At 39.8% G+C, this 18482-nt stretch overlaps 1 protein-coding gene across 12 annotated transcripts in view; it reads right to left on the reverse strand.

Annotated features, from left to right (window-relative positions):
- Window positions 1-18482, reverse strand: part of CAGE1 (cancer antigen 1) — a 39744-nt gene that overhangs the window by 20141 nt on the left and 1121 nt on the right. For all 12 annotated transcript variants that reach the window (XR_002309144.2, XR_002309145.2, XR_002309151.2 and 9 more), the window contains exons 2-3: window positions 14717-15219; window positions 2419-3447 (exon numbers count right to left, since the gene is read on the reverse strand). Coding sequence is in view for 5 of the 12 variants with exons in the window: in XM_020869638.2 (XP_020725297.2) it covers window positions 2419-3447; window positions 14717-15219 (1532 nt within the window). In the remaining 7 variants the exon portion in view is untranslated. The remainder of the gene's footprint in view (window positions 1-2418; window positions 3448-14716; window positions 15220-18482) is intronic.

Below are 18482 nucleotides of genomic sequence, written 5' to 3' on the forward strand. Positions count from 1 at the left end.
ATTAGAAATCACAGCTGTGAACATCAAAAATATTGATTTACAAATTCATTTAAATAACAATATTTATGGTATTAGAAATACAATATCTATATTTATAAATATTTATTGTGTTATAATCTATTTTATATCATCAATATTCATTGTATTAGAAATTACAACTGAGAACATTCAAAAATATTTATTTACTAATTCCTTTAAACAATAAATCTATTATGTCAGTATAAGTGACAATTTAATACAAAATTACCACATTTGTCAAAATGAAAAATCAGTGAAAAGTGGGAATGTTTATACTTTCTGCAAATATTTTTAATGTTGGCTTAAGAGAAGACAGCTAGACTCTCCACAGTCCATCAACCATGAAAGCAATTACACCATCACACGCCACATGGTTTCACTGGAAAACTGCACTGTACACGTGGGAAAGAATGAGAGTGAAAAAGGCAATGATGTCTTCATAGTGCCATGAAAATGCTTTGACATCAAAGATGCTCCCAGAACACACATCAAGAAAAATGGACCTAAAGATTAACGAAAAGCAAAACTAGAAGTAAAAAAAAACAAATGCATTAGTCAAGGCAGAGCAGAAGCTGCCTCTAAAAAAGAGAGTTCAAGGAGAAAACTGTGCCGTGGGTAAACTGCGGCAGTCACACTAGTTTACTCAGTGTTTACCGACTCAAACTTTGTCATGGTTTGGTTAACAGCCAAACTGAAGGTCATCTCTGCTTAGGCTGAAAGTGAAAACGAAAGTGTTAGTCACTCAGCCATGTTCCGACTCTTTGTGACCCCCTGGATTGTAGCCCGCCAGGCTCCTCTGTCCATGGGAGTTTTCTGACAAGAATACTGGACTGGGTTGCCGGTCCCTTCTCCAAGGGATCTTCCTGACCTGCTTAGGTCAGTAGTTCTCAAAGCGTAACCCTGGGGCCAGAAGCATCAGGGAGACCCCAAGATCTCCCTGGAGACACACATGCCCAGGCCCCACCTCACACCTGCTGAATCAGAGATTCTGGGGTGGCCCCTGCAATCTGCTTTTTCACAGCTGAGGCTGACTAACGCTAAAGTCTGAGAACTACACTGGCTTAGATAATCCTTCCTTCTTTCTGGAGAAAAGATAACAGAATTTTTAGTCCTATGAAAACAGTATTTCTCTAAGAGCCATTAAAAATAATAGAATCCTTGCCTTGCAAACAATACTTAATACTGATTAGAGATTCACAAAAGAAAGTCTTCTAAGGACATCTTTGAGCAACAGATCAACTCAGTTTAAGTTATTATGACAAATATAAAAGTAAACGTATACATTTTTCTGACTCAGATTAGCCTACTAATAGAGTTAATACGGAGAAGGCAATGGCACCCCACCCCAGTACTCTTGCCTGGAAAATCCCATGGATGGAGGAGCCTGGTAGGCTGCGGTGCATGGGGTCACTAAGAGTTGGACACGACTGAGCGACTTCACTTTCACACATTGGAGAAGGAAATGGCAACCCACTCCAGTGTTTTTGCCTGGAGAATCCCAGGGACGGGGGAGCCTGGTGGGCTGCCATCTATGGAGTCGCAGAGAGTCGGACACAACTGAAGTGACTTAGCAGCAGCAGTAGCAGAGTTAATAAGATTGCGCTACAGATATTTTAAGGCAGGCCTACAAAACTGAAATAGAGCAGATGTGCTCTGGCCTGTGAAGATTATCCCTATCTGGCTTCCAGTTGTCTACCAAAAAAGCCATCTAAACTGCAAATACAAAATTACAGGTTCTCCAAACACATTGATATGAGGCTCTCATATTGTTCTTAACCAATGTTAAGTAGATATATTTGATGATCATTTTGCAATATATACAAATATTGAAGCTTTATGCTGTATACCTAAAACTAATATAGTATGCCATCTCAGTAAAAATGTTTATAACTTTACAAAATTACTGTGTGATACAATGTAGGTTTTGCCTTGTAAACCAAATATGCAGCTGTATTATTTAGTTTTACTGTTGAATAGGCAGACATGGCATGAAAAGACTGGGATTCCCACTCAGAAATTCTTTTCTCAGGGGAAGCTGTGGATGATTGCTCATGCACGCGTGTCTGTGTGTGCTAAGTCGCTTTAGTCGTGTCCGACTTTTTTTGCGACACTATGGACAGCAGCTGACCAGACTCCTAGGTACCCACGAAATTCCCACATTCATTTGCAACTCTACCAATATAATCGCAAGAGGCCAGGAATGGCTGTTCTTTAATGTGAGTATCTGAGACCCAAAGAAACTCCTCCAAACCTATGGTGCCTTCTCCATTGTCTCTCTCTTTTTGGTTGTTAATTCTCTCCACCAACAAATTAGGGTATGGGCCATGCCCAAATACGCCTCAGCAGACTATTAGAAGCTCCTGAAATTCTGCCTTAGAGATTCTGAATTTGTGATAATACCTTGGCCACATCTGACTCTATTACATCCTCTAAGTTATCCTTGAGTCCAGCTATCTCACATTTAGGGACACAATTTTGCTCCTCATTCCTTGCAACCTGCTGCTGAAGTTTTGTGTTTTCATTTTTTACTGTGTTGATCTGCTGCTGGAGTTCTGCATTCTTAGCCTTTTCACCGTTGGATAGGAATTGTACATTCTGAACCTGAGCGACCAATTTCTCAAGTTTAGATTTCAATTTCTCTCTTTCATCCAGGTGTTCCCTTTCACATTTCTGAAATTCCTCTCGTAAAGACAGAAACTCTTGCTCTCTGGTCTCCCTCTCCCTTTTCAGCAAGTCCAGAGCGGCAATGGTGGCCTTTTCCAGTTCTCCTCTGAGTTGCTGCAGTCTCTCTATCTCTTCTTCTTTCTTGCTCAAGGCACTGTCCATCTCCATGCACTGAGTCATGTACCTTTCCTGTAGACTCACATAATTGCCCTTGAGTTTCTTAAACTCTAACTGTAAGGTTTCCTTTTCACTCTGGTATTCCTGAAGGTGGTTTTGGGTGGTAACTAAAATCTCATGCACACCCTGGAGTGTCTTCTCTGTATCACTCTTCTCTAGCTTTATTCTGTACTTTTCTTCAATTAACTCTTCGATCTTCTCCTTTAGCTTATTAATGATGTCCACAAACACGTGCTGTTTAGTTGTAGTCATCTGTAGTTCTTCAACCTTCTTCTCTAAATACGAGTTACAACGCTCTAGGTCTTGGATCCGAGTTTCCTGTTCTTTGTTGGTACGTTTTAATTTCTGTAGGACTTCATTTAAAGCCATGTCCTCTTCCAGAGGTTGTAAGCTTTCCAAGCTCTGCTCTGCATCAGGTGTCATGCAGGCCTCCTGAGACGCTCCACCACTCCAACAAACGCCTGCAGGAGCCCAAGTTGAGACCATCTGTGGACTCCACCTGTCTTTTTCTGGGACTTCCTTTTGGTGCCTGACTGACATCTCAGGAATATCCATAGAATTCTGTACTCCTTTGGAAGAACCTGCAATCTGTAAATTACAGTAAATAAAATAAGTCTGAAAGAGTAGAAAGATCATGAGCTTTGAGGTCAGAGAGAGCTGCCCTTGAACCCTGGATCCCTAAATTCGGTTTTCTCAGCTCTGAAATAACAGGGGTGACGTGTACATACAACACTAATATATAATTAACAAAAATACTTAAGTATTAGTTGCAGAATGTATGTCCTGCACTTAGCAGTACAGCAGGTATGGTATATGTTTTATACTTCTATAAAAAAAAGTAAACATTGACACTCTCATCATCATCTATGACACAAACTTTTCTGAATACATACAAGATATTTCCTTTGACTTCAAATGAATTAAAACAAAGTTATTCATTACCCTAAATCTGCAAAGACATTTTAAAAAATTATTTTTGAGATAATGTTGGTTTTTAACATTATGTAAACCTCATTGTGTATATTACATTTCTACTTCTGTTTACACTACAGCATACTCACCACCAAACATTTAGTTTCCATTTATCACCACACAGTTGATCCATTTTACTCATTTCACTTATTTTGTTCATTTATTTTTTGGTTTTTATTTGTTTGGGTTTTATTGTACTCCATATATGAATGAAATCATATTTGTTTTTCCCCATCTGACTTATTTTACTTAGCATAATACCCTCACGATCCACCCATCCATGTTGCCACAAATGGCGAAATTTCATCTTATTTATGACTGAGTAGTATTCTATTGGAAATATATGAAATATCTTCTTTATCCATTTATCCATTGATAGCCACTTAGGTTGTTTCCATGTCTTGGTTATTGTAAATAATGCTATGATGAACACAGGGGTGCATATACTTTTTTAAAATTAGTGTTTTTGTATTTTGGGGATAAATACCTGGAAGTGGAATAGCTGGATCATATGTGTTCTTTATTTTTTGAGGACTCTCCATGCTGTTCTCCACAGTAGGTGCACCAATTTACATTCCCACCAACAGTATAGGAGCATTCCCTTTTCTCCACACCCTCTCCAACATTCATTATTTGTAGACTTTTTGATGAGAGCCATTCTGACCAGTATGAGGTGATAAACTCATTGTGGTTTTGATTTACCTTTCTCTAACAATTAGCAATGTTGAACATCTTTTCATGTGCCTGTTGGCCACCTGTATGTCTTCTTTGGAAAAATGTCTATTCAGTTCCTTTGCCAATTTTTTAATTAGATAATTTTTTGTTGTTATTGAATTGTATGAATTCTGTATATATTTTGGATACTAACCCCTTATTGGTTATGTGGTTTGCAAACATCTTTTCCCAGTTGGCAGGTTGTATTTTGTAGATAGTTTCCTCCACTGTGCAAAAACTTCTTAGTTTGATGAGGTCCCATTTATTTTTGCTTTTGTTTTCCTTGCCTGACGACACATACCCAAAGATATTGCTAAGGTCAATTCACTAATTATACTGCCTATGATTAGTTCTAAAACTTTTATGGTTTCAGGTCTAACATTCAAGTCTTGAATCCATTTTGCATTAACTTCTGTGTATGGTGTGAAATACTGATCTAGTTTCCTGTTTTTTTTTGTTTTTTTTTTTTTTTTGGCATGTGGCTGTCCAGCTCCCCCATCACCATTTATTGAAGAAACTACCGTTTTTCTACTGTATGTTCTTTGCTCCTTTGTTGTAAATTAAATTTATTGTTTTTATATGGCCATCTTTGTCTCTTATTACCTTTTTTGATTTGGAGTTTGGAGTCTATTTTGTCAGATATGAATCTAGCTACATTCAATTTCCCTTAGCTACCATTTGCTTTGGACATCATCTTCCATCCTTTCATTTTGAGTCTACGTTTATCTTTAAAAGCTGAAGTGAGTTTCCTGGAGGGAGTAGACAGTTGGATCTTGTTTTTAATATATCTCTTTCGGAGTGCAGGGAGGTCTTGCTTTTTAATCCATCCAACCGCTCTTTTCTCTTTTTTTTTAAGATTTAATTATTTATTTTTGACTGTGCTGAGTCTTATTTGCTGCATGCAAGCTTTCTCTAGTTTTGGAGAGCAGGGACTACTCTTTGTTGAGTTATGAGGTATGAGGGCTTCCCTCATAGCTCAGTTAGTAAAGAACCTGCCTGCAATGCAGGAGACCCTGGTCGAATCCAGAGTGGGGAAGATCCGCTGGAGAAGGGAGAGGCTACCCACTCCAGTATTTTTGGGCTTCCCTGGAGGCTCAGCTGGTAAAGAATCCACCTGCAATGCAGGAGACCTGGGTTCGATCCTTGGGCTGGGAAGATCCCCTGGAGAAAGGAAAGGCTACCCACTCCTGTATTCTGGCCTGGAGATTTCCATGGACTGTATAGTCCATGGGGTCACAAAGAGTTGGACACTACTGAGCGACTTTCACTCACACTTATTTACTTTTGACTGTGCTGAGTCTTATTTGCTGCTCAAGTTTTCTCTAGTTTTGGAGAGCAGGGGCCACTCTTCGTTGAGGTGTGCTTCTCGTTGCAGGGGCTTCTCTCTCTGAGGTTCATGGGCTCTGGAGCTGCCTGCTCCATAGCTGTGGTCCATGGGCTTAGCTGCTCTGAGGCATGTGGGTTCTTCCTGGAACAGGGATTGAACCCATGTCCACTGCATCGGGAGGTGAATTTTCAACCAGTGCACCACCAGGGAAGCCCCAACCAATCTGCCTTTTGATGAATTAAATCCATGTACATTTAGGATGATTCTTGACAGATGAGAACTTGGTTTTGATTTTCTGATTGCTCTGTATCTCCACTGTTTCTTTTTCTTGTGTTTCTGTCTGCTGTTCTGGTTTGGTGGTTTTCTATGATGTTTCTCTTTTTTATGTTTCACATCTTTGCTCTAGATCTTTACTTTGTGGTTATCATGAGGTTTGTCTAAAACATCTTATAGATAAAACAGTCCTTTTTCTCTGCTGACAGCATCTGATCTTCATATGCCTATACAGGTTCTGTCCTTTTCCTCTTCCTCTTTTGTTTTTGCTGTCTCAAATTATCCCTTTTAATGTTGTAAATTTATTACCAATTTAAAGTATTTATAGTAACTTTTTCTGCTTTTTTCCCCCTTGACTTCTATGGCATAATACAGTGTAAATAATCTATTCTGACATAAAGTTGCAATTTTCTGACTCTATTTATCACCTTACTCAAAGTTTTGTGCATTCTACATTTTTATTTTGGGCATAAGAGCTCATTTCAACATCTCTTGTAAGCAAGGTCTAGTGTAATGAACTCCTTCAGCTTTTGTCTGTCTGCTGCTGCTGCTGCTGCAAGTCTCTTCAGTCTGAGAAAGTCTTTATTTCTCCTTCATATATGAATGATAACTTTTCTGGATAAAGTAGTTTTGACTGACAGTTTTTATCTTTCACTATTTTGAGAATTTTATTCCATTCCCTCCTGGCCTATAGTTACAGCTGAAAAATCTGCCGATCCCTAATGGGGATTCCTTTATAGATAACCATCCTTTTTTCCCTTTTTAAATGTTTTTATCTTTAATAAAATTTTTATTCTGGAATAATTTTAGATTTACGAAAAAGTTATAAGCACTAAGAGTTCTCTATACCTCTCACCCAGGGTCCCTTAATGTTAATGTCTTGTATACCATGGCACACTTGTTAAAACAATACAAATGCACTGCTATTAACTAAACTCCGGATTTTACTAGTTTTCACATTAAGGTCCTTTTTCTTTTCCAATATCCAGTCCAGAGTATCACATTGTATTTAACACCTCTTTGTCGTTGATTTTTGACAGTGTTAATATCACATGTCTTAGAGAAGATCTACTAGCAATGATTTCTTAGCTTCATAGATTTGTACGTACAGTTCTTTTCTCAGGTTTGCTATTTTTTTAGGTTAGCTATTTTTTTTAAAAAAACACCTTAATCTTTTTACATCACTGATATGCTCTTGGTTTTAGTAATCCTTATTTATATTTATTTTTTGGCCATCCCTTGTGACATATGGGATCATAATACCCTGCCCAGGGATGGAACCTATGCCCCCTGCACTGGAAGGGTGAAATCTTAACCACTGGACCACCAGGGAAGTCCCTCAGCTATTATTTCTTTAAGTAAATTCTCTACTCCTTTCCCCTTGCCTCTCCCTCTGGGATTTCCCATTACCCTACCATTGTCCTTCCTAAAAGAGTTGCGCAGCTCTCACAGAATTTCCTCACTTTTAAAGATGCTCTTTCCTCTTCTACCTGTTTCATTTCTATTAGATTTCTATCCCTAAGCTTGTTAATCCTCTCTTCCAAATGGTCTGCTCTGTTTCCAAGGCTTTCTAATCCCTTCTTCATCTTGTTAATTGTTGAGTTCTTCAGGTCCAGAATTTGTTTGGTTCTTTTTTTGGAGTTTCAACACTTTGGCAAAATGTTCCTTCTGTCAATACACTTGATTCCTTAGCTCATTGAATTGCCTTTCTGAGCTTTCTCAGAGCTCCTTGAATTTCTTTATGATGGCTATTTTGAATGTACTGTCAGCTAGATCTCAGTATTCCATGGAGGTTAAGTCTAGTTTATGGAGAACTGCCATTTTCTTTTTGTGGTATTGTTACTGTGGCTCACCCTCGGTGCCTTAGTTGTTCCTCGGCACACTGCATCTGAAGTAGCAAAAGGGCTTCCTTCTTTAGGTGAAGATGCTTTGTTTTAATTTTTCTTAGTTCTAATGACTCAATGGGTTAGAAATTAGAGGACTTTCTTTTGTTTTCCAGGAGATGGCATCTATAGCTTGAGTCTTTGGTCTCTCTTTCCTGCGCTAGCTCTGGTTACCTTTGGGAGTTGGCACTGCCTACCCTCTCCGGCTCTGACAGGCACCCTTGGTGTCACTGCCTGTACTTCTAGGGTGGCTGTACCTTGCTGCTGTTGATGTCACTGCCTGGGGCTCTGGGGCACTTTGGCCCGGTCCAAAATCTCCTGAGTCACAGGTTCCACTGCATGCAGGGAGGGGGAGAGCTGGGAGGAGTGGGGTGTCGTCAGATTCCTGGGTGCTGCCACTGTGGGCTGCATTGACAGGGGCAGTTATGGGTGCCTCTGCAGCTGGAGAGATGGTCTCAGGCCCCACTTCCACTGCTGCTGGTCACCCACGGTTGGCTAGTGGCCAGAAGGTCGTGGGTTTCACCTCTCCTCCTGCTGCTGGGTTCTTTGAGGCTGTGGGCTCAGCTGCCACCCCAGGGGGACCAGGATCACAGGCAAACCTCCACAGTCTCCCAGTGCAGCCTCCTCTGTGTGCTCCAGTCCATCTCTCTTTAGATGTATGGATGTGTGGAATTCTCCAGTATCCTGGTGTGTTGGGGAGAGCCACATCTGTTGAGCTGTGGATGTTATACTAATTGTAGATTGAAGACCAGAGACCGAGAGAGTATCTCAATGTACCATGATGCTGACGACCCTCTCTTGTGAGCCCTCTTTTTTTCCCCTCTCTAAAGCCTTTATTTTTCAAAAAAATGTATTTGTTTTAATTGGAGGCTAATTACAATATTGTAGTGGTTTTTGCCAAACATCGACATGAATCAACCATGGGTGCACATGTGTTCCCCACCCAGAATCCCCCTCCCACCTCCCTCCCCATCCCACCCCCCAGAGTCATCTCAGTGCACCAGGCCTGAGCACCCTGTCTCATGCATTGAACCTGGACCAGCGATCTGCTTCACATATAATATACACGTTTCAACACTACCCTCTCAAATCATCCCACCCTTGCCTTCTCCCACAGAATCCAAAAGACTGTTCTTTACATCTTTGTCTCTTTCACTGTCTCACATATAGGGTCATTATTACCATCTTTCTAAATTCCATATATATATGCGTTAATATATTGTGTTGGTGTTTTTCTTTCTGACTTACTTCACTCTGTATAATAGGCTCCAGTTTTATCCATCTTATTAGAATTGATTCAAATGCATTCTTTTAAATAGATGAGTAATATTCCATTGTGTATATGTACCACACCTTTCTTATCCACTCGTCTGCCAACAGACATCTAGGTTGCTTCCATGTCCTTGTTATTGTAAACAGTGCTGTGATAAACATTGGGGTACATGTGTCTCTTTCAACTCTGGTTTCCTCAGTGTGTATGCCCAGCAATGGGATTGCTGGGTCATATGGCAGTTCTATTTCCAGTTTTTCAAGGAATCTCCACACTGTTCTCCATAGTGGCTGTACTAGTTTGCATTCCCACCAACAGTGTAAAAGAGTTCCTTTTTCTTCACACCCTCTCCAGCATTTATTGTTTATAGACTTTTTGGTAGCAGTCATTCTGACTGGCGTGAGATGGTACCTCATTGTGGTTCTGATTTGCATTTCTCTGATAATGAGCGATGTTGAGCATCTTTTCATGTGTTTGTTAGCCATCTGTATGTCTTCTTTGGAGAAATGTCTGTTTAGTTCTTTGGCCCATTTTTCGATTGGGTCATTTATTTTTCTGGAATTGAGCTGCAGGAGCTGCTTATATATTTTTGAGATTATGTTAGTTGCTTCATTTGTTATTACTTTTTCCCATTCTGAAGGCTGTTGTTTCACCTTGCTTATAGTTTCCTTCACTGTGCAAAAGCTTTAAAGTTTAATTAGGCCCCATTTATTTTTGCTTTTATTTCCATTACTCTGGGAGATGGGTCATAGCAGATCCTGCTGTGATTTATGTCAGAGTGTTTTGCCTATATTTTCCTCTAGGAATTTTATAGTTTCTGGTCTTATGTTTAGATCTTTAATCCATTTTGAATTTATTTTTGTGTATGGTGTTAGAAAGTGTTCTAGTTTCATTCTTTTACAAGTGGTTGACTAGTTTTCCCAACACTTGCTAAAGAGATTGTCATTTCTCCATTTTATATTCTTGCTTCCTTCGTCAAAGATAAGGTGCCCATAAGTTCAGTTCAGTTCAGTCACTCAGTCGTGTCTGACTCTTTGCGACCCCATGAATCACAGCACGCCAGGCCTCCCTGTCCATCACCAACTCCCGGAGTCCACCCAAACCCATGTCCATCAAGTCGGTGATGCCATCCAACCATCTCATCCTCTGTCGTCCCCTTCTCCTCCTGCCCCCAATCCCTCCCAGCATCAGGGTCTTCTCCAATGAGTCAACTCGTCGCATGAGGTGGCCAAAGTACTGGAGTTTCAGCTTCAGCATCAGTCCTTCCAATGAATGCCCAGGACTGATCTCCTTTAGGATGGACTGGTTGGATATCCTTGCAGTCCAAGGGACTCCCAAGAATCTTCTCCAACACCATAGTTCAAAACCAGCAACTTTTCAGTGCTCAGCTTTCTTCACAGTCCAACTGTCACATCCATACATGACCACTGGAAAAACCATAGCTTTGACTAGATGGACCTTTGTTGGCAAAGTAATGTCTCTGCTTTTTAATATGCTATCTAGGTTGGTCATAACTTTCCTTCCAAGGAGTAAGCGTCTTTTAATTTCATGGCTGCAGTCACCATCTGCGGTGATTTTGGAGCCCCCAAAATTAAAGTCTGACACTGTTTCCACTGTCTCCCCATCTATTTCCCATGAAATGATGGGACCAGATGCCATAATCTTAGTTTTCTGAATGTTAAGCTTCAAGTCAACTTTTTCACTCTCCTCTTTAACTTTCATCAAGAGGCTTTTTAGTTCCTCTTCACTTTCTGCTATAAGGGTGGTGTCATCTGCATAGCTGAGGTTATTGATATTTCTCCTGGCAATCTTGATTCCAGCTCCTGCTTCTTCCAGCCCAGCATTTCTCATGATGTACTCTGAATAAAGTTAAATAAGCAGGGTGACAATATACAGCCTTGACATACTCCTTTTCCTATTTGGAACAAGTCTGTTGTTCCATGTCCAGTTCTAACTGTTGCTTCCTGACCTGCATACAGGTTTCTCAAGAGGCAGGTCAGGTGGTCTGGTATTCCCATCTCTTTCAGAATTTTCCACAGTTTATTGTGATCCACACAGTTGAAGGCTTAGGCATAGTCAATAAAGCAGAAATAGATGTTTTTCTGGAACGCTCTGCTTTTTTGATGATCCAGCAGATGTTGGCAATTTGATCTCTGGTTCCTCTGCCTTTTCTAAAACCAGCTTGAACATCTGGAAGTTTACGGTTCACGTATTGCTGAAGACTGGCTTGGAGAATTTTGAGCATTACTTTACTAGCATGTGAGATGAGTGCAATTGTATGGTAGTTTGAGCATTCTTTGGGATTGCCTTTCTTAGGGATTGGAATGAAACCGACCTTTTCTGGTCCTGTGGCCACTGCTGAGTTTTCCAAACTTGAAAGGTGCCCATAGGTGTGTGGATTTATCTCTGGGCTTTCTATTTTGTTCCATTGATCCATATTTCTGTCTTTGTGCCAGTACCATACTATCTTGATGTCTGTAACTTTGTAGTATCGTATAAATTCAAGAAAGTTGATTCCTCCAGTTCCAATCTTCTTTCTCAAGATTGCTTTGGCTATTCAAGGTTTTTTGTATTTCCATATAAATTGTGAAATTATTTGTTTTAGTTCTCTGAAAAATCCCATTCGTAGCTTGATAGGGATTGCATTGAATCTATAGATTGCCTTGGATAGTATACTCATTTTTATGGATTCTTCAGATCCATGACATGGTATATTTCTCCATCTATTTGTGTCATCTTTGATTTCTTTCATCAGTGTTTTACAGTTTTTTATATATAGGTCTTTTGTTTCTTTAGGTAGATTTATTCCTAAGTATTTTATTCTTTTTGTTGCTAAGGAGAATGGAATTGTTTCCTTAATTTCTGTTTTATCATTGTTAGTGTACAGGAATACAAGGGATTTGTGTGTTAATTTTATATCCTGCAACTTTACTATATTCATTGATTAGCTCTAGTAATTTTCTGGTGCAGTCTTTAGGGTTTTCTATGTAGAGGATCATGTCATCTGCAAACAGTGAGAGTTTTACTTCTTCTTTTCCAATCTGGATTCATTTCTTTCTCTTCTCTAATCGCTGTAGCTAAAACTTCCAAAACTATGCTGAATAGTAGTGGTAAGAGTGGGCACCTTTGTCTTGTTCCTGACTTTAGGGGAAATGCTTTCAATTTTTCACCATTGAGGATAATGTTTGCTATGGGTTTATCATATACGGTGAGCCCTCTTTTGAATAATGACCTTTTGATTCCTCATCAAACCATCACCTCACAATGCTATGACTTCTAATGGGAACATTAGCAAGTCAGATGAACATATCTTGTGAATGACTTTCTGCTCACAATACAGATTTGGGAGAAGGGGGGGGGGTTAAAAAAAACAACAACAGTAAGTTGTAGGAAAGTGAAGGTAAAGTCACTCAGTCGTGTCCAACTCTTTGAGACTCTATGGACTGTAGCCTACCAGGCTCCTCTGTCCATGGAATTTTCCAGGCAAGTATAATGGAGTAAGTTGCCATTTCCTTCTCCAGGGGTTCTTCCCGACCCAGGCATCGAACCTGGGTCTCCTGCATGGCAGGCAGACACTTTACCATCTGAGCCACCTGGAAAGCCCTGGGAAGTTGTAGTAAACACTAAAACAAACATGACAGAATAAGCCAGTAAAAGATCTCTAAAGGGATGGACTGAATAACTTTCCAAATAGAATTTAGGGATATTGGACCCTTATATTATAGGGTTTTTTCATCATACTGGGATAAAGACAACTATCCTTACTGAAGCCTGTAAGGTCTTGATATTGATCTTGATATCTAACCCATGCTACCTTTCCATCCTCTACAACATCCCTCCAACCCAGCAACACTAAGCTGCCTTCAGATCCACAAAGGAAGGGACCATGCTCCCTGAAGCCACAAGGTTTTCACGCTAGTTGCTCTCAATACTTCTGTGTGGAATGCTCTCCCATGCCCACCACCTAACTACCCCCACTCATCCTGCGGAAATGAGCTCTGTCACCACTACACTTCGGGGAAGTCTTACCCAAATTCCCTGACTAGGGACAGTAAGACCCCCATCTTTATTTATAGCATTTACCACAGCTGCCAATTTATATGTAATTTTATAACATAAAACTTTATACTGAACTTTTATTTGCAGCACTTTTCATAGTCGAAAATTCATATTTACTTGTGTGATTATTTGATTAATGTCTGTCTCCTCTGTGAGAGTGTTCTTGTCATGAGGACAGTGCCCACATCTTTTTGTTTCTGGTTTTGTCAACCATTCTATAACCAACACATAGCACAAGGCCTCAGACATAATAGATGCCTCAAAGTATTTACTGACTGACTGAAGGGCTAGATGCAATGGATATAGTTACAATCTTGGGAGATCCTAATTCAGCAGCTTTTTAAATGTTATTTTCCAGAACTCAAGACAGGTAAATAGACTCATCTTTTAAATGTTGCTTCCAAATAAAATGAACAAAAAATCCTGATTTTACTTGTAAGTGAAATATAACAGCCATAGCTTTTCTCACCAAACTCACAATGAAAAGGTATTGTTTATGCTATCTTTGGGATTGTTATTTGCCCACACCAATTCTTATTATTTATTTTTTTAATTGACAGACTATATAGACTTTATACTGTTGGCATCTTCAGTGCTCTTATGACACTACATACCCAGAATTAACAATTCAAAGACAAATTCATGTTTTCACTTTGGGAGAATAATGTTGTTTTTTGGCTGATCAGTAGAAATTCCACATAATAGCAAAATCATGAGCTTTTCTTGTCAAATAATTTAATTAATACCTCTGCATTTCTTCCTCTTTTCAACCTTTTCCTTAAACTTCTGAGTTCTAATCAATATGATTCACTAAGTATAAAAACTTGAAAAGGAATGTGTTAGTCCCTCAGTTGTGTCCAGCTCTTTGCTACCTCACAGACTGTAGCCCACCAGGCTCCTCTGTTCATGGGATTCTCCAGACAAGAATACTGGAGTTGGTAGCCATTCCCTGCTCCAGGGAATCTTCCCAACCTAGGGATTGAACCTGGGTCTCCTGCATTGCAGGCAGATTCTTTATTGTCTGAGCCACCAGGGAAGGCCATAAAAGCTCAGTATTGATATACTCAAGGCATCATGTAGATGTGGGGTGCATAAAGGGATGAGTAAGATAGCATCCTGACCCTCAAAGAAATTATCATGTGGTAGAGCTAATCTCCAAGTGTGGATCTGATTTTATTAGAAAGGACTGTTTCTAAATTGAGGAAGATCTCAGAAGGCAGTTTCCCCAGAGAAGCAATGTCCCTCACACTGATGATTTAGGACTACTTCCAAAAGCCTCAGATTATAAGCAGTAATTTTCTTTTTTAAAAACACATCCTTTAATACTCTGTGGTCTGTACTAATCATTAAAAGTCTTACCTCCTCTGTTTCATAATTAGCTCTCAGATTTTCTTTATACAATGGTTGTTCAACATCACTGTGTACTTCTTCCTCACACAAGAAGTCTTGAGACTGACTAGAATTGAGGGCAGATTCTGTGGCAGTACTATTAGCAAGTGGCATTTCCATGAATTTCAGTGTCTCTTCACTGCAGTGGATTAGAGGTGGGCTTCTAGAAGGCTGTCTGACACACTCAAGAGCAAATTGATCTGTATGTGTGAAAGTGCTAGTTCCCATCGGGTTTTCTTCCTTAAATGGGTCTTCCTGTATATTGGTGTCTTCTGCATAATCACATACATAATGCTGCAATGCTGGCTCCTCTGTATAAGATAAGCTTTCCGTCAGATCTTGAACTGCTATTTCATTATTAAATGATTCTGTCTGATGAAACTGGCAAAGGGGTTCAAATTTTCTCAAGGAAGAAATGCTGGTGTCAATTGGCTGAGTGAGTACATTCTGTGAGTAATTTCCAATGTTGACATCTCATTAGAAAAAGAAAGATGGAAATAAGAATTAGCTGACCTTAAATTTCTGTGTTAACAGTTACATTCACATTTACGAAATAAATTGTTGGAGTCTTTTAAGCATTATAAGTTCAACCTTTTTCATTAAGTTTATTTGTGCTAGCAGCTGCAGCAAAACTTTTTTACATGGAGGAAAAAGTCATCAAGTGACTACCACAAAAAAGCTTCTTACAGTTCATTCTTGTCAAATACCATTGCAACAAATTCTAAGACATCTTCAAAATTCTCTTGCGGTACTCTAATTTTAAAATGCTTCAAAAGAATAAAAACAGCGTATAGTATAATAGCAAACACACATAAACATGTTTAAGCTCACAACAATCTCATGAGCTAGGTACTGTTATTACCTGTTTTTACAGATAAGGAAACTGAAACATAAGAGATGTTAAGTCAGTTGCCGCGACACAGCTGGCAAGCAGTGCAGCTGGGATTCTAGAATACTATTTATGATTCTGAATATGACAAGTTATTCAGGTTTAATATGTAAAAAAATTAGAAGTAAAGACAACATGCAAAGAAGTATTTCAAATAAATAACCCTTCCTTTCCATCTAAATTCCTTCCTCTTCCCCACCCAGAGAGAACTACTAGACTGAAGCTGCTGTGGGTGCTCCTTGGTCTGTCAGTCATGTCCAACTCTTTGTGACCCCATGGACTGTAGCCCACCAGGCTCCTCTGTCCATGGGATTTTCCTGGCAAGAATACTGGACTGCGTTGCTATGCCCAACCCAGGGATCGAACCCACATCTCCTGTGTCTCCTGCACTGCAGGCAGATTCTTTACCACTGAGCTATCAGGGAAGACCCATACTGAAGTTGGTGGCCCTGTGTTTGGGTTGTTGTTGGTTTTTTTTTTTTTTTTTGGTGTGAGGGGGGAATATCTAAAATGTCATTCATGAAAGTTATTGGAAACATAAAAAACTAGTCTGAGTATGGAAAAGTCACAGTAACTTTGTATGGTTGTTGTTTAGTCACTCAGCTGTGTCCAACTCTTTGCAACCCCATGGACTGCAGCACTCTAGATGTCTCTGTCGTTCACCATCTCCCAAAGCCTGCTCAAACTCGTGTCTATCAAGTCAGTCATGTCATCCAAAAATCTCACCCTCTGTCATCCCCTTCTCCTCCCACCTTCAATCTTGCCCAGCAACAGGGTCCTTTCCAATGAGTCAGCTCTTCGCATCAGGTGGCCAGAGTATTGGAGCTTCAGCTTCAGCAACAGTCCTTCCAATGAATATTCAAGACTGATTTCCTTTAGGGTTGACTGGTTTGATATCCTTGCAGTCCAACGGACTCTCAAGAGTTTTCTCCAACACCACAATTCAAAAGCATCAATTCTTCAATGCTCAGCCGTCTTTATGGTCCAAGTCTCAAACCCATGCATGATTACTGGAAATACTATAGCTTTGATTAGATGGACCTTTGTCGGGAAAGTAATATCTCTGCTTTTTAATATGCCGTCTAGAATTGTCATAGCTTTTCTTCCAAGAAGCATCTTTCGATATCATGGCTGGCAGTCACCATCTGCAGTGATTTTGGAGTCCAAGAAAATTAAGTCTATCATTATTGTTTCCCCGTCTATTTGTCATGAAGTGATGGGACCGGATGCCATGATCTTAGTTTTCTGAATGTTGAGTTTTAAGCCAACTTTTTCATTCTCCTCTTTCACTTTCATCAAGAGACTTTAGTTCATCTTCACTTTCTGCCACAAGGGTGGTGTCATCTGTGTATTTGAGGTTATTGATACTTCTCCCGGCAATCTTGACTCTAGCTTGTGCTTTATCCATCCTGGCATTTCGCACGATGTACTCTGCATATAAGTTAAATAAGCAGGGTGACAACATACAGCCTTGACGTACTCCTTTCCTAGTTTGGAATCAGTCCATTGATCCATGTCTGGTTCTGACTGTTGCTTTCTGACCTGCACACAGGTTTCTCAGAAGGCAGGTCAGGGGGTCTGGTATTCCCATCTCTTTAAGAATTTTCCACAGCTTGTTGTGATCCACACAGTTAAAGGTTTTAGCATAGTCAATGAAGCAGATTTTTTTTTGGAATTCTCTTGCTTTTTCTATGACCCAACCAATGTTGGCAATTTGATCTTTGGTTCCTCTAACCTTTTCTAAATCCAGCTTGAACATCTGAACGTTCTCAGTTTACTGGAACCTAGCTTGGAAAATTATGAGCATTACTTTGCTAGCATGTGAGATGAGTATGATTGTGCAGTAGTTTTCACATTCTTTGGCACTGCCTTTCTTTGGAACTGGAATGAAAACTGACCTTTTCCAGTCCTGTGGCCACTACTGAGTTTTCCAAATTTGCTGGCATATTCACTGTAGCACTTTCACAGTGTCATCTTTTACAATTTTAGATAGCTCAGCTGGAATTCCATCACCTCCAGTAGCTTTGTTTGTAGTGATGCTTCCTAAAGCCCACTTGACTTCACATTCCAGGATGTCTGGCTCTAGGTGAGTGGTCACACCATGGTGGTTATCTGGGTCCTTAAGATCTTTTTGGTATATTTCTTCTGTGTATTCTTGCCACCTCTTCTATTTTCTGCTTCTGTTAGGTTCATACCATTTCTGTACTTTGTGTCCATCTTCGCGTGAAATGTTCCCTTGGTATCCCTAATTTTCTTGAAGAGATCTCTAGTCTTTCCCATTCTATTGTTTTCTTTATTTCTTTGCATTGATCACTTAAGAAGTCTTTCTCCTCTCTCCTTGCTCTTCTTTGGAACTTGGCATATCTTTTTTTTTTTCAGATGGGTATATCTTTCCCTTTCTCCTTTGCCTTTACTATCTTTGTATGGAAATAAATACTGATTTGCACAAAAAGAAGTGTTGGGACCCAGAAGGTGAAAGGATCTCTCACTTAATCAAAAGATACTTACTCACTATTATCAGAGCACTGTTAGCATCTGTAAAACACTGTTTCTATGTACTTGATACTTTCTTTCACCTCATTACCAAGTGAAATCCAACACTACACATCAGTTTTCCCTCCCTTCCCTGCACCACACTTATCCTCTAAGGCACTTGGGCTTGAAAACCAGACGTCTTTGGCATCCTTCTACCTAATCACCCATCAACTACTCAATTTCCAGGTCCTCTCCTTTTCTCCTTTAAAAATGTTTTTCATAACCCATGCTTTGTTTCCCTCAACGTGGCATCATCCTAATCCACATTCTCATGACCTCCTCAGGTCTGTCAGAGGATGGGAGTAGAAAACT

The sequence above is a fragment of the Odocoileus virginianus genome, chromosome 27, assembly GCF_023699985.2.
Source record: "Odocoileus virginianus isolate 20LAN1187 ecotype Illinois chromosome 27, Ovbor_1.2, whole genome shotgun sequence".
NCBI lineage: Eukaryota > Metazoa > Chordata > Mammalia > Artiodactyla > Cervidae > Odocoileus > Odocoileus virginianus.